The 24,942-nt window shown below is 48.2% G+C and overlaps 1 protein-coding gene across 11 annotated transcripts in view; it reads left to right on the top strand.

Annotated features, from left to right (window-relative positions):
- The window catches only part of ARHGAP22 (Rho GTPase activating protein 22), a 209,503-nt gene that overhangs the window by 124,227 nt on the left and 60,334 nt on the right, over positions 1-24,942 (top strand). The window contains exon 1 of one of the 11 annotated variants that reach the window (XM_016918217.3): positions 7,534-7,682. The exons of the other annotated variants lie outside the window; for them this stretch is intronic. Coding sequence (XP_016773706.2) covers positions 7,631-7,682 — 52 coding nt within the window. The 5' untranslated portion in view covers positions 7,534-7,630. Of the gene's footprint in view, positions 1-7,533; positions 7,683-24,942 lie in introns of those variants that run through there. 11 annotated transcript variants of the gene reach the window in all.

The following is a 24,942-nucleotide window of genomic DNA, read 5'->3' as shown; positions in this document are numbered from 1 at the left end:
GGCTCCAATCTGAGCTTAACCACTAATTAGCTGTTGTGACCTTGTGCAAATGACTTCACTTCTCTGTACTTCGGTGCCCTCCTCTTGAAAGTGGAAATAATGATGACATCGAATGCATAGGATTGCTCTGAATTCTAAGTGAACGTGCACATGTCAAGCTCTTAGCCTGGCACATTGTCAGGGCCAGGCAGTGCTAGCCATAAGGATTTTGCATCACTTCCTATGTTTCAGCTATCTGTAACTGCCTAACAGACTACTCCAAAGTTTAATGACTTAAAACAACACATATTTTCCTTTTTTAAAAAAATGTATTTCAATAGGTTTTGGGGGAACATGTGGTGTTTATTACATGAATAAGTCCTTTAGTGGTGATTTCTGAGATTTTGGTGCACCCATCACCTCAGCAGTGCAAATTGTACCCAGTGTGTAGTCTTTTATCCCTCACCCTCCTGCCACCCTTTCCCCCAATTCCCCAAAGTCCATTGTATCATTCTTATGCCTTTGCATCCCATAACTTAGCTCCCAATTATGAGTGAGAACATACGATGTTTGCTTTTCCATTCCTGAGTTACTTCACTTAGAATAATGGTCTCCAGTCCCATCTAAGTTGCTGCAAATGCCATTATTTCATTCCTTTTTGTGGCTAAGAAGTATTCCATGGTATTTATATACTACATTTTCTTTATCCACTCATTGATTTATGGGAATTTGGGCTGGTTCTATATTTTTGCAATAGCGAATTGCGCTGCTATAAACATGCGTGTGCAAGTATCTTTTTCATATAATGACTTACTTTCCTCTGGGTAGATAGCCAGTAGTGGGATTGTTGAATCAAATGGTAGTTTTACTTTTAGTTCTTTAAGGAATCCCCACACTGTTTTCCATAGTGGTTTTGTATTAGTTTCCATTCCCACCAGCAGTGTAGAGGTGTTTGCTTTTCACCACATCCACGCCAACATCTATTTTATTTTTATTTTTTTATTATGGCCATTCTTGTGAGAGTAAGGTGGTATCGCGTTGTGGTTTTGATTTGCATTTCCCTGATCATTAGTGATGTTGAGCATTTTTCTATATGCTTGTTGGCCATTTGTATATCTTCTTTTGAGAATTGTTTGTTCGTGTCCTTAGCCCATTTTTTGATGGGATTGTTTGTTTTGTTCTTGTTGATTTGTTTGAGTTCTTTTTAGATTCTGGATGTTAGTCCTTTGTCAGATGTAAAGATCACAAAGATTTTCTCCCACTCTATGGGTTGTCTGTTTGCTCTACTGATTGTTTCTTTTGCTACACAGAAGCATTTTAGTTTAATTAAGTCCCATCTATTTATCTTTGTTTTTGTTGCATTTGCTTTTGGGTTTTTGGTCATGAAGTCTTTGCCTAAGCCAATGTCTAAAAGGGTTTTTCCAATGTTATCTTCTATAATTTTTACAGTTTCAGGTCTTAGGTTTAAGTCTTTGATCCATCTTGAGTTGATTTTTTTTTTTTTTTTTTTTGCGATGGAGTCTCACTCTGCCTCCCAGGTTGGAGTGCAGTGGTGCAGTCTTGGCTCACTGCAACCTCCACCTCCTGGGTTCAAGCAATTCTCCTGCCTCAGCCTCCCAAGTAGCTGGGAATACAGATGACCACCACCATGCCTGGCTAATTTTTGTATATTTAGTAGAGATGCGGTTTCACCATGTTAGCAAAGCTGTCTCGAAATCTTGACCTCAGATGATCTGCCCACGTTGGCCTCCCAAAGTGCTGGGATTACAGGCGTGAGCCACCGCACCCAGCCAAGTTGATTTTTATATAAGGTGAGAGATGAGGATCCAGTTTCATTCTTCTATGTGTGGCTTACCAATTATCACAGCACCATTTGTTGAATAGGGTGTTCTTTCCCTACTTTTATGTTTTGTTTGTTTTGTTGAAGATCAATTGACTGTAAGTATTTGGCTTTATTTTTGGGTTCTCTATTCTGTTCCAATCGTCTATATGCCTATTTTTATACCAGTACCATGCTAAAAACAAAACACATTTTATTTGCTCACTGTTCTGCAGTGTGGCCATGGCTTGGTGGGGACAGCTTCTCTCTGCTCCACATGGTATCACTTGGAGAATCCACTTCCAGGACAGCCTCACTCACACAGCTGGAAGTCAGTGTGGTTGCTGGCTTGGACCTCAGTTCTCCATTTGGCCTCTCCACATTGCTAGGTTGGGGTTCTTGCAGCACAACAGTCTCAGGACAATTCCACTGTTTACAAGGGGGTGCTTCCCCTGACGACAGGGAAAAGCAGAAGCTGCCAAGTTTTCTTAGGACTTAGACCCAGAATTGGTCCAGAGTCACTTCTGCTACCTTCTGTCAATTAAAGCAGCTCATAGGGCAGCCTAGATTCGAGGGAGGGGATTACATAAGATGCAAGAACTGGAAGGTGTGGTTAGCTGGGGCCCCTGAGCTAACACATTGCCCTGCCTGGTCTCCAACTCCTCCAACCTGTGTTCGGCCCACATCTCTCACCTGGCTTATGCCTTTTGCATCTTTGCTTTTTCTCTGCTCCAGTCTCCCCCTTCCAGTCCCTATCTTGCTCTAGCCACCAGGCTAGCCAGTCAGAATCACAGACTGCATCATGTCTCCTACCCTAAATGCCATGTTGTGACTCCCCCCACCCAAGTAAAGAGCAAGTTCTTAATGGGATACTACTGCACCCATTGGAGGACTGTGTTAGTCCCTGCAAATTGCTATAAAGGAATACCTGAGACTGGGTCATTTATAAGGAAAAGAGGTTTATTTTGGCTCAAAGTTCTGCGGGCTGTACAAGCATAGCACTAACATCTGCTTGGCTTCTGGGGAGGCCTCAGGAAGTTTACAATCATGGCAGAAGGCAGATGGGAGCATATGTGTCCCATGGCAAGAAAGTAACAGACAGAGAGAGAGAGAGAAAAAGGAGGAGGTCTCATACTCTTTTAAACAACCAGCCCTCATGTGAACTACCAGAGTGAGAACTCACTTATTGCCACGGGGATGGCACCAGGCCATTCATAAAGAATCAGCCCCATGACCCAAATACCTCCCACTAGGCCCACCTCCAACACTGGAGGTCATACTTCAACATGAGACTTGGAGGGGACACACGTCTACACCATATCAGGGACCATTCCTGTGCCATCCCCTAAGGTGCTGGACCCCTCCTTGCAGCTCAGGTCCCACCTCAAAGCATTCTCCTCTGCAGAGTTTTCTTTACCACCCTCGGCAGACTGGCTTTCTGTCCCCTACAGCTCCCGGGGCAACCTCCTATCCCCTGCCCCACATTGGGCCTTGTGTCAGGCATTGAGCTGTGTTCAGTCATCATTTGTACATGAGTGAAGGAAAGAATGATCATTATAGGCTCCCTAAGCTATGCTTGTGGCTAAGATGGTACATTCCCATTTATTCCCTTCCTCTGAGCTACCCAGGGCTGAGCTCACACCTGAGATAGTGCTGTGAGGGTGCCTTGGATATTCTGGGGAGGAGCAATCCAGACTCCTGCATAGGAACTATGGAGGGAAGGTCCTGAGTCTCCTAAGAAAATCCTTGAATGACCTGGGGCATATCTGGGACCAGGGGCTCAGGCTGCACAGGCTTCAGGATCTCAGCAGCAGCAGCACCCCCTAGAAACAGCTTGACATTCTCACCACCCAACTGTGGGTCTCCCAGAGAAATGGAGTAAAGTGGCAGGAAGCAGAGCTCTGGATGAATGGGGCAGCCTCTATCCCATAGAAACTTTGTCCTCAAACCTGGTGTCCAGCCTCCTCCCAGAGCCCATTGTGCCCACTGGATATCCACCCCCTGGTTCTAGCTCTTCTGCCCTGTGCCTGGTAGCGGGCTGGAGGCTGGCCTTCCTGCTGGGAAACATGTCCTAGAGGCTCCCACCTCTGGCCCTTCTTCTGGAGCAAGGCGGCTTGAGCACAGCTAGAGCCTTGCAGCATGTGTGATCCTGATGTTTTGGCTAAATTCTAGTTAGTTTGGGGTCATCATCAATTTGGGTGGCAGAGCTATGTTCAGAAAATTTGATTTTTCAGACAAATTCTATGCTAAGTGGGTGCTTTGCCAGTCGCAGCCCATGACTTTAGGCCTAACTAGGGAAAACTACCCATTCTTCTGTTTATTTAACCATTAAACCATCCATCATCCATCCTTCTGTTCACCTATGGAACACATCCATTCAACCATCCCTCCACCCATCCATCAATCTATTCACCTATCCACACCTCCATCCAACCAACCATCCATCCACCCATCCATCCATCTATTCACCTATCCACACCTCCATGCAACCATCCATCCACCCATCCATTCATCTATTCATCTATCCACACCTCCATCCAATCAACGATCCATCCACCCATCCATTCATGTATTCACCCATCCACACCTCCATTCAACCAACCATCCACCCATCCATCCATCTATTCACCTACCTACACCTCCATCCAAACATCCATTACTCCATCCATCCATCCATCCATCCTTCCACCCATCCATCCATCCATTTACCCATCCATCTGCCCATCCATCCATCCATGCACCCATCCATTTATCCACCCATCCATCTTGGCTCTGCCACTTACTCCCTCATTGGTCTTGGGCAAGTCTCTTCACCTTTCTGAACATTAGTTTCTTCCTTTGTAAATTGAATCTCATGGCATCTGCTTCATGCGGTTGTCCTGTGGTTAACTGAGATAACCTTTGTGAGTTGCCTGGCACATGGTGGGAAACACATAGTGAATGTTATTTTCCTTCCCCCTTGAGGAAGAACACACAACTAAAAAACTATAAAAAGACAATGTGTAATTAGGAATTAAAGTGTGTGAAACCAAAGGCAATAAAACAAGAAGCCCCTGCCTTCCTATTTGTCTGCTGAACTGCCTTGGGAGTTGATATTTAAAGCCGCTTTGAAAAGTCGAGTATCCCAAAATATATTTAAACGGTTCAATGGGGACGTTGACCCTTTATAATAGGCTCATTTGAAACGATCCTGCTTTGCTACTTCCTCTTAGAAAGATAAACAAGCGGCCCACAATGGCCGCTGTGATGTTTTCTTTTAAATCTTGCTTTCCAAATGTAGGACTTGGCCGTTGGACAATCACCCGAGGGGCTCACTCCCCGCAGATGCTCTCCCTGAATGCAGGGAGCTCTAGCTTGGAATTCCTGGGGCCTCATTAAGCCCGCTGTGACTAAGTGATCTTGCCTGGTGCTAAAACTGTTTAAAATGACTTGGCAGCAACCAGAAGTCAGGTCTCTCTGTTTTTTCTCAGTTACTCTCTCTTTGTAACCCCCACCTATGTGTCATGAAGTGAAAACATCTTTCTTTCCGGATCTAACGCAGGAAAACCCTTCTCTCTCCCCGAAGCCTCACCCTGGTCTTTCTGAGGAGTTAAAGGAGAGGGAGGGAGGCAGAAATCTGCCCTGCTGTTGTTAATCTCTCCTTTGAATGAAGACTTAACTCCTGGGAAAACCTCTTCCCTGCTCTAAGTCATTCTTTCCTGCCCCCACATTTATTTAACTCTTCTGCTCCGTGCCTTGGGCAGCCTCTGCTTTCCAGCCTGCCCTTGCTGAGATTCTCCTCTGAGACCACCTCTGTTCTCCCCAAATGGAATTGTGGTAGGGAGGGAGGGAGAAAATTCCAGTCAAGTCAAGGCCATCAGAGCTGGACCACAGCCCTGCTTCAGGGTCAGGAACAGATCCTAGGAACTGGGGGGTGACAAAGAACCTTACATGAAGAAGCCTACTCTGTGCCAAACACCTAAAAATGTAATTATCTCAATCAAAGTAAATTGATTATTTACTTTAATTACACAATAATACCTGATTATGCTTTCCTTTTACAGAATGAGGCCATTATAAAAAACCCAAGTCTCTTGACACCCACTTTACTCCATTCTTCTTCCACCCTCTCCCCAAAGGGAACCACTCTTGGTTTCCTGTTTTCCTCCCATATATTTTTCTAAGCCCAAGGGCCTAGAACAGAGCATGGTACAGAGTGAACACTATAGTAATATTTTGTGAGTATGGGTATGTGTTTTACATAAGTGCCATGAATCTGTAAATCTCAAACATTCAGCCATAGCACTCTCCTTTTATATCATATACCATCTTATGAAAATTCCAGTGTACTTGATAATTCTTTCATTTGTTTGTTTGTTTTGAGACAGAATCTCGCTCTGTCACCCAGGCTGGAGTGCAGTGGCCGAATCTCGGCTCACTGCAACATCTGTCTCCCGAGTTCAAGTGATTATCATGCCTCAGCCTCCCAAGTAGCTGCAATTACAGGTGTGCGCTACCACGCATGGCTAATTTTTGTATTTTTAGTAGAGATGGGGTTTTGCCATGTTGCCCAGGCAGGTCTCAAACTCCTGGGCTCAAGTGATCCACCTACTTTGGCCTCCTAAAGTACTGGGATTGCAAGCACGAGCCACCATGCCCAGCCGATGATTCTTTTACTGGTGAACATTTTGGTGGTTCCAACTTTTTGCAATCACAAGCAAGGCTGCCATGAATAGCCTTCCATAGACTTTCCTGGGCATGTGGGGACACATTTCCATGGGGTGCATACTAAGAAATGAGATAGCTTGCTCCCAAGGCAGCAGCATTTTTAGTTTTAATAAAGCAGCTTCCATGTTACCTTCCAAGGTGATTGCACCGAACACACTCTCATGAAAAAGTGCCCAAATCCTCGCCAAGACTTGATGATGATGATAGCTCACACTTGCAAAACACTTAGCTACAGGCCACTTGGGTTCTAAGTCCTTGTATATATCAACTCATTTAATTGACACAACCATCCGGTGAAGCAGTTTCTGTTATCTTCTCTGTTTTATAGGTGGGGAAACTGGGCACAGAGAGAGTTTGAATAACTTAATTCTTAATTTGTGCTAAGTAGCATCTGAACCGGTATCATTTTCCTCACTTTTCAGGTGAGGAAACAGTCTCAGAGGGGAGATGACTTATCCAAAGTCACACAGCTCATAAGTAGCCCGCCAGGTTTGAGGGTAGCCTGGGCAAACACTCCCTCTTCCTACTACTGCACAGTACAGGTGAGCTGGGAAACTGAGAGCTCGGTGGTCCTGAACACCCCCGACAAAGTCACCCTTGAGATGACTGCCCAGAGGATGCTGGTGGGGTTGGGGGCGTCTCCCTTGCACAGCGAGGGCGTCCCTTCTTCCCATTCTGCGCGGGGAGGCCAGGCCGGTGTGGCCCCCAACCCCTGCTTGGCTCCCAGGGAGACGGAGGCAGCCCCGGCTCCGCGGCGCCCCCTGGCGGCTCCTGGGTGAGCGCGCGGCCCGGCACCCCGGGAGAGTAACGGGCCGTGGGGAGGGCGCCGGCGAGGGCACGGAGCAGCGCGGGGCCGCCCCGGCGCGCGGAGATAAAAGCGGGCAGTGGCGCGGCGGTCGCGATCTGCGCGTTCTCCTATTGATTAGCAGGGTCTGCCCGGAGGCCGGGATGCCCGCTGCGCGGGGCCGCGGTGGAGTGTGAGGGCCCGGGAGCCGCGGGCCGGCGGCCCCGCGCACCCTGCGCCCGGCTGGGCACTGCCCGTGGGCCGGACCTCGGCCGCGCCGCCCCGGGGCGCAGGCGGCAGGCGGGGAGAGGAGCCGAGCGGCGGGGCCGCGGGCGGCTGCCATGGGGCTGTGCTGCTGCAAGGACTGGAGGGGACACCTGCGAGCGCCCAAAGGTAACTCCGGCGCGCACGTGCGCCCCGCTCCCTGCGGCCGCCGCCAGAGGCTGCCAGCCCCGCCTCGGGGACTCGCCACGGGGTGTCCAGGGCCGCCCGCACCTGCCTCAGCTTTGGAAAGGGCTCAGGTGCGGCTGCTGCTCCCCTGAGTCTCCTAGCTTTGGAAGGGGAGGCTCCCCTTCACTCGGGGCGCGGGGGCGCATCCTGGGGCTCCTCGGTCCCCATGTGGGAGTGGGGGTGGGGTCCGGCCCCTGGGCGGGAGTGGGTAGAGCCGAGGGGAGGGTCCGCCCTCCAGGGACCGGGGCTGGCCGCGGCGCCGGCTGCAGGTCCGCCAAGTCCACGGCCGGGACGGAGGAACCCCCGGCGCCCAGACCCACTCGCAGGTCTCTGCACCGCGAGCCCGGCCCGCGCCTTGCGCCGCCCCTGCGGCTTAACCGCCGGGAGAGGGACCATTCATTCTCGCCCGCCTCTGTCACAAACTTGGACGGTGGGGCCCTGACTCAGAGTTTTCCAAAACTCGCGGCAGAACCTGCGAGCAGAGCTGCTTGAGGAATGCAGCAGTCTTGGAGAGGGCCCAAAGCCCAGAAACACGCTTAGGACGTTGGCGGCCGCCGGAGGTCCGGCCTCCCGGGGGCTGGGGCCGGGCCGACTTAACCCTTGACTAACTGAAATGATCCCTGTTGATCGTTGGGAACATAGTGGTGCATCCCTTTACTGCAGCGCTCCCTAAACTCACCTGACCCTAACACTCACCTGCCGCGCTTATTAAGCATGCAGATTCCCAGGCCCCACCCTGGCCTGCTGGATAGGCTCTGGGGAAGGCCTTGGGAACCTGTGTGTTTAAGGAGTTCCCCAAGTGACTCCTATGGCCAGGTGAGTCTGGGAAGCCTTGCCTGTAAACCATATAGGGTAAGGCAGGCTCTGCCAGAATGAGCACTAGGTCTTCCTTCCTCCGAAAAGTGTATTCTGCATCCAGATACAGAAAAGGTCAGGCAGCCTTCGACCTTGTCCAGGTGAGAATGGTGCCATCAATGTACAGGCTGGTTTCACAAAGGGTTTGAAGGAGCTTATAACATATATAATACTTAACTATTTAAAAACCTAAACAGGACCCTACATTTACACAGGAAGTAGAGAGGTCAAGGGAAAATGGAGCCCAGTTAATCTGGCTATGAGGTATGATCTGTGGTTGAGCCTCTTTGCAACCAAAACCAAGTGAAAAATGTGAGTGCTGTAGTTGCAAGGTTCTCATTGTCGCAGAGCAACAGTTTTCTCAGCTTCTGATTGTAGAAAGAATGAAAAAGAATTTTGCACATGAGGCTTCATTCTTGGAAGCAGGGGCCGAGAGCCCTGTGTGTGGTGTCTTCACTATGACAATAGCTAGGGCTGCAGTAGGGTTTAGAGGACAAGGTCTTGCTGCATGCTCCCCGAGGGCAGGTCAGAGCCCAGGATTTCACCCCCACCAGGGCCTGGACGAGCAGCTTTAGTCTCTCCTGACCCCTCTTCAGTAAACATGGTAAAGAGAGTCCCAAAAGCAAGGGTGGATTTACAAAGTCTTGGTTAGAGAGGACATAGACTCATTAAGCAGCCCCAGAAGGGAGCCAGGGGCACCTCCTCTTGCTTAGGTCTGTCCTCTGGGGCTGTGGACCCCCAAGGCCAGCTGCTGGCTTCACCAATCCAGGTAAGGAAAAAGCCTGGTCTGGGAGTGTTCCCCAGCTGGGCCCTAGCCTCCCACCGACCCGAGAGATAGCTGGCCACAGCAGCCTGGGAGTAGGCACTGAGTCTGAAGTGCCTACAAGGTTCTGCAGCCCATGGAAGTTAGCCAAGCTGGCCAAGTGGGTGGGGAGCACTGTGGTGCCAGAGTGGATGACCAGCCACTGTCTGGCAGGGAGGAGAGAACCCATGCAATTGTTGGAGAGTCTGTGGTTCAAGGAAGACAGATGTTTGATCTCTTAGTGTACAAAATCTCCAAGGGTTTAAATGCTGCAGGCTCATTTAACAAATTTGAACCCATGTGGCCAGTCTGGCTGGGTGGCGGAGAGTCTGAACCATTGTTCACAATTAGTTCTGCAATAAACACGGGAAGGGTTATTTGGTCAAATAATCTTAGACATCAGGAATTATGAAAGTTTGGAAGATTTTTCACAGCAAACAGAGCCTTTGCCACACTGGCACAGTTGTGCCCGCTAAGTCAGGTGGATTGGAGGTATGGTCTCCACACCTTTCCCTAGGGAACCTTCTTTTCATAGAGCATTTCATGGCACACATATGTGTGGACACACTTTGAGAAATGCTGCTTTGGACATTAAACTGTTCGGTTGTAATAGCAGTAACACAGTATGTCTGTGTATGTATCCATGTGTGTGTTTAGCTCTTGCCACCCACCTAAGGAGCTATCTGACTCTCTAGCCTAGAGATGTGTATGTGCATTTTTTTCAAGAAAAGTTTGAAAGAGAGTCCGTTAGTCATTGATATCATTTCAATTAAAGCAACAGCTAAGACAACAGTTGTTCTTATTGATTTCATTCTTGGATGAATCAAACTCTTACAACAGAACATTTTAGCATGTTTGTCCCTGTGTAAAAATCTACTTGATAAAATAGAAAAGCTGAAATATTCTATAATCTCATGAAGAGAGCAGCAAAAATATATCAAGAGCCAGAGCCACATTAGTAGGTGTCATCATCACGCCTTTAAAACCCAAATCCTGGGCTTTATCCAGGAGCCCCTTGCTCTCCTGCTGGCTGCAAAGCTGCAGGTGGGCACAGTGGGTCCGGGAAGGGATTGTTGCATGCCTTTTTCAGGGAGGGGAGGGTGTGATATGCTGTGACATTAATCCCACTTAATATCATATGCAAGACAGGTTGTCACAAATAGAGAAATCCTGGGTTCCAGGTGCTCCCAAAAAGCTGAAAGGTCAGTGAGCAGGATCTGATTTGTAGAGGATAAGCCTCCCCTAAAAGCAGAGGGCTCATGTACTTGTCTGAACTCTGAGGGTATTGTTTCTGGGGCATGTTTCCAGGTGCATCTGTATTTAGAGCTCTGTGATGGGTCTCTTTGGTGGCAAATTTCATTTTCTTCAGCTTTGCATTGTTACCCAAGGTGGAAATTTGGAGGAAGAAGGTAGTACTGGAGCACAGCATGGAGTCAGCTTTGTTCCAGGGCAGCGAGAGGCAGGAGTGGACTGGTAGGCCCTTAGATCCTGACACGCGCTCATTCTCTGCCACCGCTTCGTCTCCAGCTGCCTTTGGAGCTCTTCGCCCCTCACCCTTCCTGCTGCTCTCAGCAGCAGCAGCTCTTCCTTGCCTTCTGGGGTTTTGCCCATGACCAGGTCCCATGCTCTTCCCAACATCCTCACCCTCCCTCCCGTCAACTCCTGTCAGCCCATAAACCTGCCTGAATTGCTCAACCAAAAATTCAAAAACAAAACCAACAAGACCAATTTCTTGTCCCTGTCTATGCTCCATAAGCCCTGCCCATTGTTCCTCCCCTCCTTTCCCAGCACCAGGGAACAATGTGCCCAGCCCTGAATCCCCTTTGTCCTCCTCCCCACTCATCCTGGCCCCCCTGTCAGGCTCTACCTTGGAGGAGATCATCTGCACTGGACCAGATGACCAGTCCTGACGCTCTGAGCACCTGCGAGCCTGCTCCCCTTAGGCCCCTCCTGGGCTGCTGAGGGCTGCCTGAGGACTGTGGCTCCCTGAATGCTGCAGCAGAACAGCAGAACCAGGGCTGAAGGCAGCCCTGCCCTGCTGGCTTTTGGCTATAAGTTTGTTCACCTTCTGAGCTGTCTCCCTCAAGGCCCTGATGACTGTGATTGCCTCTAAACAAATGCCTCCGAAATTCCCCCTCCAAGCTCTGCAGTGCCTGTCTGCGGCCTGCAGATCCAGAGCCCCTCATTAGACTCCAGTGCAGTCCCGCACTCCCACTGCCTCTTCTGCTTTCCTGGCTCTCGACCCTGCCCTCTTCTTCATTTCTCACAACCAATGGCTGATGGCTCCTGTGCTCTTGCCCTGGAGGCCACCGCAACACCTGTGCATTCCCTCATCGACTTATCGCCTTGATGGCACTGCTTCCTGGCTGGCCATCCTGAGTTCACCCTTGCCCCTTCTAGTCCACTGCCCAAGCCAGCATCCACCCACAGCTCTGGAGACACTATATGATCCTCCTCAAACCCCACCTTGGCCCCACATTGCCTGCAGAAAAAGCTCAGATTCCCAGCCTTGCTGGCACTGTGTTTCCCCCTCCCCCTCCCAGGCTCCCCAGACCACCTCTCTGGTTTCCGCACCACACCACTTCCTCTCAAGATGCCATCAAATGGGCCTGAGGGCAGTCGAGCCTGGGCAGGTGGCCTGTGCCCGAATCCATCTCTGAGCCCCAGCCCTCGGGCCCAGTTCAGTTCATTCCCTTTGGTGCGGTGAGCCTGGGTCTGCCGCTGGGGATCACTTTGTCACCTATGTGGCCTGGCACCACACTAGCACAGAATCTGTACTTGTGAACAGTAGCAAGAGCAGAGTGTGGGCAGAGACAGGAAACCATTGAGCTCACCTGCTGGCTGGACCCAGCCTATTGTTGGGTTACCCAACACCCAGCAGATCCCAGTGGCAGTCCACTGTGTTTATCACTGCATTGTAATAGATGAGCTCTGGGCATGGGTTCCTGCAGACCCTGTGCCCCTTTGCTGGTGGACAGAGTATAGGCTCTGCCAGGCTTGGGCTCACTGGGGTGCCCAGCAGCCAGGGTACAGAGGCCAGTGGACCTGGGCAGGAATGCTGCTGCTGGTCTGGTGCAAGATGAGGGGACAGGGTGCCCTGCTCTGTCTTGGAGGGAGAGGTCAGGAGGCATGGCTGTCACTGACTGGGTGATAGGACCGGTTCTGCTGTTCCGCTGCAGCATTCGGGGAGCCACAGTCCTCAGGCCAGCACAGTGGCTGCCTCCTGCTCTGCCATTCCGTCTCTGCTCCTGTCCCTAGGGGCCTGCACATTCTGATGCTTCTTGCTTGCTTGCTCGGCCCTCTGGCTGGCAAACTCATCAGAATCTTTAGTCACTTTCCCGGCTCAGGCCTCTGACCCCTGGACACCTCCATTGGATGTCTCCTGGGCTAGAGATTGGCCAAAGCTAATCGGGCTAAAACTGAATTCTCAATTTCATCCTTTTCCTCCAATTTGCCATCCCCACATCCTGCCAGTTCTATTTCCAAAGTGCACTTGAATCTTTCTGCTGTCTCTATGCTATGCCAGCACCTGCAGCCCCATCTGCTGCAGTGGCCTCTCCCAACAAGGCCTCCCACATGGACCCTCCTCAACTCCAGTCCCTTCTCCAGTAGCCAGTGTGGCCTGTGCAGGTCACCTGCGGGGTCTCACTGCTCCCTACTTGCTCACTGCATGCTCAGTGGTTCCAGTGGCAGTGACAGTTGATTCTCAGTGCCATTCGCTGCCGGCCATGTGGTCTCCAGCTCCCCACATCCCCATCCTCCTCTCACACGTGGCCTGCTTTTGCTTCCCTCATTTCTCTCTGCCTGAAGTCACCTTGCTCCTTGTTTGTCTGGGCCTAAGTGTCACTATTTCCTGAGAGGCCTTTTCTGACCCCTGTTGTTTGCTCACTTGCCATTATGTATTTTTCCTTTAAAACACTTACCATAATGTGTAAATATACATGTGTCATTACTTTGCACAATCTGTTCCCTCACTAAGTGAGTCAGAAGCTCCCTGAAGGCCAGGGCAGACTCTGTCTTATGCTTGCTGCTGGGAAGGCTGGCAGAGGCCAGGCGAGGTGGCAGCCCTCATGTCTGACTTGACTTTGAAGGCAGTGGTGGGCTGACGTGGACAGATGTGAGGCCTGGAACCACATGCTGGGATGTGGTCGAGCCTTGCCGTCCTGCGGGCCATGCTCAGGAGACTGAACCTTGAGGCTTCTGGCTCCACTCGATTTCTGAGAAGGGCCGCTCTTTGTGACTTCTTCTCCACTCGGTGTCCTGCACAGCAGCCCTGGGGGTTTTTCAAAAAGGGAACCAGCATCCAGCAGAGAAATTTGGTTTCATTTCCTAGCCAGGCCTCCCCCTCACGCCTCTGAGCCTCTGCCCTCCCACCTGCAATGGGGACAGGCACGCAGGCCTCAAGACTGTCAGAAATGCCAGCAGTCGTCCCAGCTCCCTGCCACTCAGAACCTCAGTTTCTTTAGTTTCTTTATCTGGAAAGAGGGAAACAAGCATAACTCGATGATCTCTAGGTCACTGGTGGCTTGAACTTTGATGATTCTCTGAGGAAACCCAGAACTGCTGGTGTGCCTAGCAACAGGACACGAGAAGTCCCGGCACCCCCTCCTACCTGCTTGGAGAGGAGTCCTGTGGCCTTTCAGCTGGAGGGTGGGGGCTCGACAGCACATAGCCAGGGTCAACGCTGCTGGCCTCCAGGGTTAGGGGGTTGGCTCTCATGGCTCCAGAGAGGAACCAATCCTGAGGAAGCCCTAAGTCCCTGACCTCGGCCCTTAGGGCAGCAAGTCTCCTAGAGAGCTTCAGAGGTCTGAACTCCCGAAGGGAAGAGGAAGAAGAGGCTTGGAGGTGTGTTTTCTCATCTTGTTACTCTGTGGTCCTTGTACCTGTAGGGGACCCTCCTTGGTCCCCAGGAATCCTGGGACCAAAATGGGGAACACCTCAATGAAATGAACCCCTAAAATATCTCTCCCTATCGCCCACCCCCAGCCAGCTATGTAGCTAATGCTTATCCTGCCTAAGTTGTCTTTTGCCGGCTCTTCTAAACATCCTATCACTGGACTCTTTTAAACAGCTGTATTGAGGTGTATTTCATGTATTATAGAAATTAATTCAATTGAATTGAATTTGAATTTATATAATTCAGCAGTTTTTAATGTAGTCACAGAGTTATGCAACTATCACCAAAATCTAATTTTAGAACATTGTCATCACCCCAGAAAGAAACCCCATGCCCGTTGGTAGTCATGTCTCATTCCAGAAACAACCCTCCCCGTGTCCCCTCGTCCCCAGCCCTGCAGCCTAGGCAACCATGAAACTGTTTTCATACAATAAATATATTGTATTTTTGTGATTGACTTCTTTCACTTAGCATAATGTTTTCAAGGTTCATCTATGTATGGCTACTTCATTCCTTTTTATGGCTGAGTAATATTCCATAGTATGAATATGCCACATTTTGTTTATCCATTCATCAGTAGATTTGGATTGTATTTTGCTAGTTTTTCTTGAGGATTTTTTATCTGTATTTATAAGAGATATTGGTCTGTAGTTTTCTTGTGATGTCTTGGTTTTTGATATCAGAGGACTACTGGCTCCATAGGAAGAATTGAGAACTGTTCCCTTTCTTCTGTTTCTTGGAAGAGTTTGTGAACATTTGGTATTAATTCTTAAAATGTTCAGTAATACAAATTTTAAATTTCTTTTTGAGTTGGTTTTGGTAGTTTGTGCCTTTCTGGGAATTTGTCTCCTTTATCTAAGTCATCTAATTTGTTGGCAAACAGTTATAGGTTTTGTTTATTTATTTATTTATTTATTTTTGAGACAGGGTCTTGCTCTGTCATCCAGGCTGGAGTCCAGTGGTACAATCATGGCTCACTGCAGCTTCAAACCTCTGGGCTCCAGCAATCCTCCTACCTCAGCCTCCCAAGTAGGTGGGAGTCAAGCACATACCACCACACCTGGCTAATTTTTAATGAAAAAAAGTTTAGAGATGGGGTCTCATTGTGTTGCCCAAGCTCGTCTCAAACTCCTAACCTCAAGCAGTCCTCCTGCCTTGGCCTCCCAAAGTGCTGGGATTACAGGCATGAGCCACTGTACCTGGCCACAAACTCTTTTTCATATTATCCCTTACAATCTTTTTTATTCTGTAAGTTTGGTAGTGATGTTCCCTATGTCATTCCTGATTTTAATAATTTTATTTTTTTCTTGGTCAGTCTAGCTAAAGTTTGTCAAACTTGGTAATTTTTTCAAAGAACCAACTTTTGTTTTTATAGATTTTTAAATTTTTCCTATTGTTTTTCTAGTTTTTTTGGGTTTTTTTTGTTTGTTTGTTTGTTTGTTTTTTTTTTGAGTTAAGGTCTTGCTGTGTCACTGAGGCTGGAATGCAGTGGCACAATCATAGCTCACTGCTGCATCTAACTCCTGGGCTCAAGCGATCTTCCTGCCTCAGCCTTTTGAATGGTTGGGACTACACGTCCCAACTCACCCCTAAATACCCAAAGATGCTAGCACAGATGCCACTATGATCAGCTTCTTGAGTATTTAGAAGGGAGTTGTTCAGTTTCCACATATTTGTGAATTTCTCAAATGTCCTTTTTTATTGATTTCTAATTTCATTCCTTGGTAGTCAGTGAATATACTTTCAAACTTTGTTTTGATTAATCCTTTAAAATTTTTAAGGCTTACTTTATGATTTAGTAAATGGTCTATCCTCAAATATGTTCTGTGTGCATTTGAGAAGAATGTGCATGCTGCTGTTATTAGGTGGAGCATTCTACAGTTGTATGTTAGGTCTGCTTGATTCCTTATGTTATTCAAGTCTTCTGTTTCCTTGTTGATGTTCTGCCTAGTTTTATTTTTGAAAGTAGGATATCAAAGTCTCCAACAATTATTAAAATCTCCTGCATTCTGTTTATTTTTGTCATGTGAATTATGGGGTTCTGTTTATAGGGGCATATATGTTTATAATTGTTTTATCTTCCTCCTGCAACTACCCTTTTATCATTATAAAATGTTCATCCTCTTTGTATCCAGTAACATTTTTGTTTTAAAGTCAATTTTGTCTGATATTTGTATACCCACTCTAGATCTCTTTTGGGTATTGTTTTTATGGTATATCTTTTCTCGTCATTTTACTTTCAACCTACTTGTGTTTTTTAATGTAATGTGTCTCTCATAAGCAGTAATTGTTTGATTATTTAAAAAATTTATTGGCCAATCTTTGCCTTTTTGTTGGAGTATTTATTCCATTTATATTTAATGTAATTACTGATAATACAGATTTATGTTAGCCACTTTGGAATTTGTTTTCTATACATGTTATATCTTTTTTGTTCTATTTCTCCATTACTGCTTTCTTTTTGTATTAAATAGAAATTTTCCAGCATACCAATATAATTCTCTTATTGTTTCTTCATGGTATTCTTTTAGTTATTTTCTTAGTGGTTATTCTGGGGATTACAATTAGCCTCTTAATTTAAAACAATATAGTTCAGATTAATACTTCAGTGGTTTACAGAAACTTTGCTCCAATATAACTTTGTTCTCCCTGCTGCCTGACTCGTTGGTGCCATTATTGCCATACTAATTATATCTTTATGAATTACTGGAGTTTTGTAAGTACTGCTTTGTGCAGTTATCTTTTAAATAGAAGAGCTATAAAAATACATTTATTTTGTCTTTTATTTTTAACTATATATGCGCTCTTCATTTCTTAATGTGGATTTCAATGAACATCTAATGTCCTTTTATTTTTCCTGAAGGAGTCCCTTTAGGATTTCTTGTAGGTCTGATCAGCTAGGATGAAGGACTGAATATTCTTGGTTTTTAGTTCTCTGAGAATGTCTTCTCCATTTATGAATGATGGTTTTGCTGGATATAGAATTCTTGGTTGACTGTCATTTTTTTCTCTTTCAGTATTTTGAAAATGTTGCTCTGTTGCCTTCTGGTTTCCATGGTTTCTGATGAGAAGTCAACTGTTAATTTTAATGAGAATCTCTTGTATTTTCTCTTGTTTCTTTCAAGATTCTTTGCCTTTGGACAGCTTGACTATGATGTGTCTAGGTGTAAATCTCTTTTTTTCAACAAATTTGGGAAGTTTTAACCATCATTCCTTTAAATATTCTTTCTACCTTTTTTCTCTCCCCTCTCCTTCTAGGACTCTCATTTTGTGTATTTTGGTACACTTTATGGTGTCCCATCAATTTCTGAGGTTCTGTTAATTTTTCTTCATTATTTTTTAGTTTCTGGACCTCAGACTGGCTATTCTCAATTAACCTATCTTCAAGTTTACTGATTTTTTTTCTTCTATAAGCTCAAATCTGCTGTTAGAGCCCAAATAGTGATTTATGTATTTCAGTTATTGTACTTTTAAATTCCAGAATTTATATTTGTTTCTTTTTATAATTTTTATTTCTTTATTGACATTCTGTAATTGGTGGGACATCATTGTCACACTATGTTTTATTATGTAGACATAGTTTCCTTTAGTTCTTTGAACATATTTACAGTAGCTGATTTGAAGACTTTATCTAGTAAGTATAACATCTAGGTCAAGGACAGTTTATATGGACTGCTATTTTGTGTGTGTATGGGCCATACTTACCTATTTTTCTTGGGTATCTTACAATCTTTTGTTGAAACCTAGACATTGTAAATAATATAATGTGGCAACTCTGCAAATCAGATTTACCCTCCCTCCTCAGGTTGCTGTTGTAGCCATTTTGTTTAGTGAATTTCCTGAATTAAATCTGTGTTCCCTGTCATATGCAGTCACCCAAGTCTCTTGGTTAGTTTATTGGTCAGCCAATGATTTGTCAGAAATATACTTAAGTGTCTTGAAGCAATAAGTCTTCTACCCTTTGAGGAGAGTGTGTTTGCACATGTATGTTTGTGTGTTGGGGCACACTTCCATTGCTTAGGAAGTTTGTGACTCTGCCATAGTCTTCCCTTCCTGCTTGTGCAGAGACTCAAAATCAGCCAGAGATGAGAGACAGAGGCCCTCTTACGTCTTTCCTCCACAATGGCATAGCGCTGCTCAGGCATATGGCTTTCTGGATCTCTAGGAGTATATCATGGGTTTTCAAAGCCCCCACTGGATATCTCCTTCCCCAGATCTGCAAGTTTTGGCCAGCTCTTGTTTGCCCCAATTGGTATCACAGCTTTAGGCAGCTGTAATGTTAAGGAATTGCTGCTGATTGTTTTTGACAAATGCCCTGGAATTAGATCTTTTCCTGCAGAGTGAGCTCTGAGTCAGATTAAATATGACAATGCTCTCTCAGTGTCTGTGGAAGCACGGGGGATTAAAAAAGAGCGGGTGGGGGAGAAAGAGAGAAAAAGCAATGTTCTGTAAAAGGGGCTTTTTTAAGAAGTTGCAAAACAGATCAAATTTTTACAGTGCTCTAGGAATGAGAATCTTTGAGAAATGAATTCATACCAAGGTATATGAGCAAGTTCTCAAGGCTTCTCTAGATGCGGCCTTGTCCCCCTTACCTAATCTTTATCTAAATGCTATGTGGTGACATGGAGGTGGGTTAAGGTACCCGAGGGCTTGGTCTCAAGGAAGCAGTGTGAAATGTTGGAAGCTCTGGAAGCTTGGAGCTGGGCTGACCTGGTTCTGAATTCTGGCTCTGCCATCTACTGTTTGTGCAGCCTTTGGATGGGATGCTTCTCTGAGCCAAAGAGGGACACCTTTGTCTGTAAATTGGGATGTCTCACTAGGTTGTGTTAAGGGAAGAGTTAAATTGGCCTCTGTGTGTAAGATTGCTAGCACACAGAAAATGTCCCAAAATGGAAATGATTATTATTTGGCTTGAGGCTTAGGTTAAAATGCTAAAAAGTGATGAGACCAGTAGTGTTTTGTTGAAATAAAAGCATTTTTAACACATAAACATTATGCTTCAAGCCCTGTTTTAAGCACTTTCTATGTAGAGTTCATTTAATCCTCATGCTAGCCCTCAAGTGGACTTTATTAATTGTCCTGTTTTAGAGATGAGGAAGTTGAGGTGCAATTTCCTGCCTAAGGCCACCCACAGCTGGGATTCCCATAGGCTATCTAGCACCAGAGCCTGCACTCTTGTATCTGTTTCATGTTAATACTACACAACTGAGAAGCCAGTGTGCACTTTGAGAAATAGCAATGGAGAACACCAAAGGACAATAAGAAAAGCAGCATATGCCATTTGCCAATGAAACTGGCAACAAAAGGCCTGGGACATCCCCTAGTCAATCCAGTTTGGAAGAAGTTAAAGGTCAGATACAAACTTCCCCATTGTGGCTTCAGCCTGACCAGGTTCCTCTCTGAGAATCAGTCATGCAGAGAGCCTGCTCACCACTGGAGTTCCTCTTGAGGTAGGGCTCTGTCCCTGGAGCAGCCTCCTCCCTGCCCACTAAGTCTGCTCAGGCTGTTGTTGAGACTGGGGGCTAATTGGGGGAGGTGGGCAGGGACTGCTGTTCTTCAGCCTGTCACAGTCAGATCCACTTGGGAGCCCACAGAAGCGGCAGAGAGGATTTTTAACTCAGTGCTCATCTTGACAAGCTGGTTCAGTGCTGACCGTTACAGGCCAGGGCCATTCAGGACCAGGCAACCCCACCCTGGGATTCGTTCAGTCATTATGACTTGAACAGTCAATGATGTCATTATCAAGTATCTGGTGCATTCATGACTGGCCCAGCATGGACGCTCCAGTCCTCTTCTGGGGACTTACGGGCCACTTTGTTATGATGAGTCCTGGGCCCTATGGAGCCATTGTTGAGGATTTCCAGCAGCACCCAGTCTGCATCAACAACTTCTGGAAGCAGAGAGTCCCTGAACCTTGGAGCAAGGAGAGGTATTTGAGATTAGGTTGTTTCTGCTTCCTCCGTTTACCAATAGGGAGAGTCGGATGGAGAGATGCCTGCATCACCCTCTGGGGCACATGGCTTGTGTGGAGGGAGCAGCAGCTCCTTGGGAGTTGAGGGTGCAGAATCAGGGGCAGCGTGGATGGCCTTGGGGTCAGGCCACCCTGGGCTCAAATCCTGACTGTTGCTGTGCCACTGAGCATGTGCCTGAGCTCTCTGGGCCTCAGTCTCATGCTGGCTGGGTGAGTGGCATCTCAGGGCTGCCGTGTGCCATGAGGGCACCGAGAGCAGGACTTGTGCAGGATGTGCGTCCACCAGTACCACACACCATCTTCCTGATGAGGGCCAGGGCAACCAAGGTCCTTTGTAGACACCAGCACCTTCTAACTTGGTGAGGTCCTGGCTGCCATGCCATGCATGGAGTCACCTGCCTGCAAACAGCCACTCTCTATCCTGCTCCAGTCCAGTTTGAAAAACAAGCAAGGTCTATTCCAGTGAAGAGCCACCAGGGAAGAGTCAAGGAGGGCATCTGCTGTTCAAACCCTGACCCCCTCTTGCTAATGATGGCATCACGCTTACTTTTAGATGTAACATACAGCCTCGGAGGGGTTGGAGGAGAGGTCCTTGGAGATCACCTGGCTCAGCCTTCTCGTTTTCCAGATGATTTTTTTTAGTCCAAAGAGACTAAATGACTTGACTAAGGCCACACAGCATGTCAGCGGGCCAGCTAGGACTCCACCCACAGCCCCTGAGTCTGGGGATCCCTGTGCTCTTGGCTCTGAGCAAGGCTGCCTCACTTCATTTTAGTTTAGTCTGTGTGACTTGAGCACAAGTTCTGCACACAAAACTGTGCAAGGCCACTAATAGCACTCACAGAGCAGTGCTATCCCTTCCTTCCTTTGAAATGGTGGAGGTGGAGACAGTACATACAAGAGTTACTCAAGACAAGGATGAGGGTGCAGGGAGGAAGCCGAGCCCTTCCATGCCACCTCTGAGACAGCTGGAGGGCATAGCTGCTCCATGGCTGCAGCCCGGTTTAGAATGTGCCAGGGGTGGGGTCAGGCACCGCTTTCTTAAATGATCTTTCCTCTGTTGTCTCAAGACATTTTCCAAGTACCAGACAGGACAAAATGGCTTAGATGTAAGCCTCTCTACTTTGCCGCAGGCCCCAGTGCTCTCTGTTGTCCCACCTAGGCTCCTGCTGCCTGCCCTGATGTCTGCAGATTCACTTGGTCAAGAGGAGTTCCTTCTATGCCTGCTGTGTTTTTCAGCCATAGCACAGAACTGTTCTATGGGGGGAGCATGCTCATGCGCTAAATCAGTGGTCTCTCACTCAGGGAGGAAGAGAGGCCAACATTTGCTGAGGACTTACTGTGCCCTGGGTTCTCAGCTGTCCCCACGAGGGGGTGCAATGCCCTTGGTTTTAAAGAGATGAAAATATCAAGGCTCCAAGAGGTAAAAAACTTGCCCCAGGCCACCTAGATGTGGCTGGTGAAGCTATGTTTGAACCCACCGCTGACTAACTCCAAAATTCATATTCTTTTCTCTTCTCTCGGCTGTCTTCCAAGTGTCCAGAATGGACTGTCTGGAAAGCGTTCTGTTAGTACTTCTTGACTGTGGGACTACAGGTCTTTGAGTTTCTCCTAATAAAGTGATTTCTGATGAAAATCTGAGAACATCCTTCCTTCCTGTGCCCCCTCCTCCATGACTCGTCGGGCGTCTTCAGAACCTGGAAGTCCCTGGAAATCCGGAGTAGCAGGCACTGAAAGGATGTCACGGCCCCCTCCCTTTATTCAGAGAACCTCTCCTTTCCAATAACCTTCTGGGAAGGCACTGACAGTGGGGAGGATGGGGCTGTGCGGGGAGGGCCCAGCGAGTCTGGGGGAAATGAGGCTGTGGAGCCCCGGAAGAGGCCAGGGTCACCTAGCATCCTGCCCTGCCTCTGCTGTGAGGCCCCATTGTCCTGGCTGGAGCTCCCAGGCTGGCCCGCCTTCGACTTGAGCATTCATGAGCCTGGCTCTGAGGCCCATTCCAAGTTAGTGCTATTTGTAGAATCTTCTTAAAATACCACAACAGTGTCATTCATGGAGCGTCTGCACAGCCATCGATGGTAGACATCAGAACAAAGCTCCGCTGTGCCTGGCATCCTGTTCTGGCCTCTGCTGGAGGTGTCCCCTCTGCTCCACTGACTGAGGATGTTGGTGTCCTCCCTGTCCTGGGTGCTCCTGAGCGATGCCCCATGGGGTCCAGCAGAGACTTTGGTCCCCCACGCTGGCCAGGAGCACATCCTGCGCCAGGCTCGCCAGCTGAGTGCAGGATGGCATGCTGTGCTCTGCAGGTGAGACCACTGCCCTTCTCGTGGCTGTCCCCACACCCCCAGCTCTGACGTCAGACTTCAGCCCAGAGCCTGCTCAGCTATAGTTGGGTGGACTGACAATGAGCAAAGAGTAACAGGGGGAACCCAGGAGAATAAAGCCTTTAGCATTCAGTTTCAGAGCCACGGGCATTCTCTGCCTTCCCCTGTGGGCAGACCTCTGTTTCCCATTAGATAACAGTGGTATCCTCACCAACTGCATCTCTCTCCCCTGCCCCAGTGGTACCCACAGGGCATCCTTAGGAACGCTTGCTCCTGGCATGTTGATTGGTGTCACTGTTAGTTAGCAACGCATTTTGTGTACCTGGGATAAGTGGAGCAGTTTCAGGGCTTTCCCAGCTTCTGGACCTGTCAGAGCCTTTGCTATGTGAATGTACCCTGCCCTGAGCAGTGCCTCCCATACAATTTACCCTCAGGCCCTTCCTCACACAGCTGCCTGGCTGGGCAGCCTGCTTTGGCCTTCCCTGGCCCTGCAGGATGCGGGTGTGGCTAGAGCTCCTGGCAGTGGGCCCATCTGTTCAAAGGGTTTGATGACTTCCCATTTTTTTTGTCTTTTCCCATGGATCCCTACCCATGAGTTGCATAGGCAGCCAGACATGGCTCCAAAAGGAGGTGACTTTGCTGGTCCTGGCCCATGCCTGAAGACAAGCGCCTGCAGTGGGCCTCACAGTGGATCTGGGAGTGGCTGATGGGATCCCCTCCCGGGTGGGAAAGGCTTAGGCAGCCAGGACACAGCAGCCCTTGCTGGGCAGCCATGCCAGCCGCACTGAAGTGGGGTTTTGAGTTTTCTAAAAGTATAGCCACTTGTCGTCAGCAGGTCCCCAACATGTCCCCAGTAACAGCTGGTCATGAGGCACACATGGCCGCTACCTGAGCAGTGGTGAGGCTGTTACACCCAACTGCAGCAGGAAAAGTGACCTTTGATGGGGAAGTTCTGCCTGGGAGTCCAAATATGCCTGGGGTGAAAGCTGGGCCAGAGGCTGAAGTCCCACAGGTGGTTTTGGGATTCTCAAAGCATTACCATGTAATGAACAAAACCCGCCTCAGTAAGGAGAGTGGCCACCCCAGCCTTTGAGCCCTGACACTTGGAGTCTGACCATCCCAGTGGAAGGCAGGGATGGCCCGAGAAGCAGGTGCCTCCAAGACAAGCAGGTCCACATGACTCAGCAGCTGCAGGGCTTCAGGCAAGGGACTTGGCATTTCTATGTTCAGATCCCCCCCCACCCCCACCCCCACCCCCACCCCCCAGCATTTCCGAGCCTCAGTTGCTCACGGTGTAATTACTCTGTCTGGCTGAGTGGGGGCTGTTACTGGTGGCTTCCTATCCTTAAGTGAATTACAAAGTAAATGGGAGGTTTTGTGATTTCTTTAGCCTGTGGCCGCCCCCACTTGAGGTTGTGAGCAAATTCGGGATTGACTGCTTGTTGTCCTGGTGTCCTCAGCACATGGATACATGGGTGGAGACTGTCCCATGAGGACACATGAAACTGCTCACAGGTGCTGCTTTGTGGGAGAGGACCCAGCACACAGAGGTGTGGGGCAGGAGGGAGACTGACTTTTCACTTTTCACTCTTCACTCTGTGTGCCTGCACGGTTGACTTTTATGTTGATGTTGCTCACCCTTTCCCCAAAAGGCTAACCTTTCTGAGTCCTGGCATTTCCTGTTTCTTCTCTTGCTGTCAGCCATCACCTCCTGATGTCAGCATGGCTGCCTCTGTCAGCTCTCCCAATCCTTTTTTAACTGCCTGTTCTAATTCACTGCATATCATAAAGCAGTGAACTGCACTTGCTAGAAATGTATGCAAAGTAAGAGTCAGCAAGCCCCAAGTAAGGCCCTCGAAGGTCAGTCGTTTGGCTCATAGGGGACCTTCACCTGTTTGGCCTTTCCCAATCATTGTTTTGAGTGTCCTTGGACTCTAGATGGATGAGGTTGACAGATGGGTGATTTCTAGATAAACCAGGTGTTACTGTGATGCTCTGTGTATGGAAGGGACAGGAGTCACCCTGGGTCTGGCAGCTTTTCTGGCTCTGCAAGTTCACATGTGGATGGCTAAGATGATGGCGCTTGGGAACAAGGTCATTTTTGAGCGTGTTTTCCAAAATTAGTGCTGAACCCTATCTTGCTGGGGTACTGGTGGGGGGCGTGGGAGGCCCTGAGAGGCTGGAGGAGTTCCGGTTTTGCTCCCCAGCCCTGTGAGCTTTGCCAAGGGGAATAGCGCTGAACTAAGAGTCTAGCAGACAAAGCATAAAATCCTAGCTGTGGCCTTCTTGCTTGAGCAGTTTCCTTCTGCAGAAAATGGAAAAATAAGACCTTCCTGAAGGTTGTCTACAGGCTT

The sequence above is a fragment of the Pan troglodytes genome, chromosome 8 (genome assembly GCF_028858775.2).
Source record: "Pan troglodytes isolate AG18354 chromosome 8, NHGRI_mPanTro3-v2.0_pri, whole genome shotgun sequence".
Classification (NCBI taxonomy): domain Eukaryota; kingdom Metazoa; phylum Chordata; class Mammalia; order Primates; family Hominidae; genus Pan; species Pan troglodytes.
The sequence above is the reverse complement of the archived record's forward strand: the minus strand, read 5'-3'. Positions and strand labels throughout refer to the sequence as shown.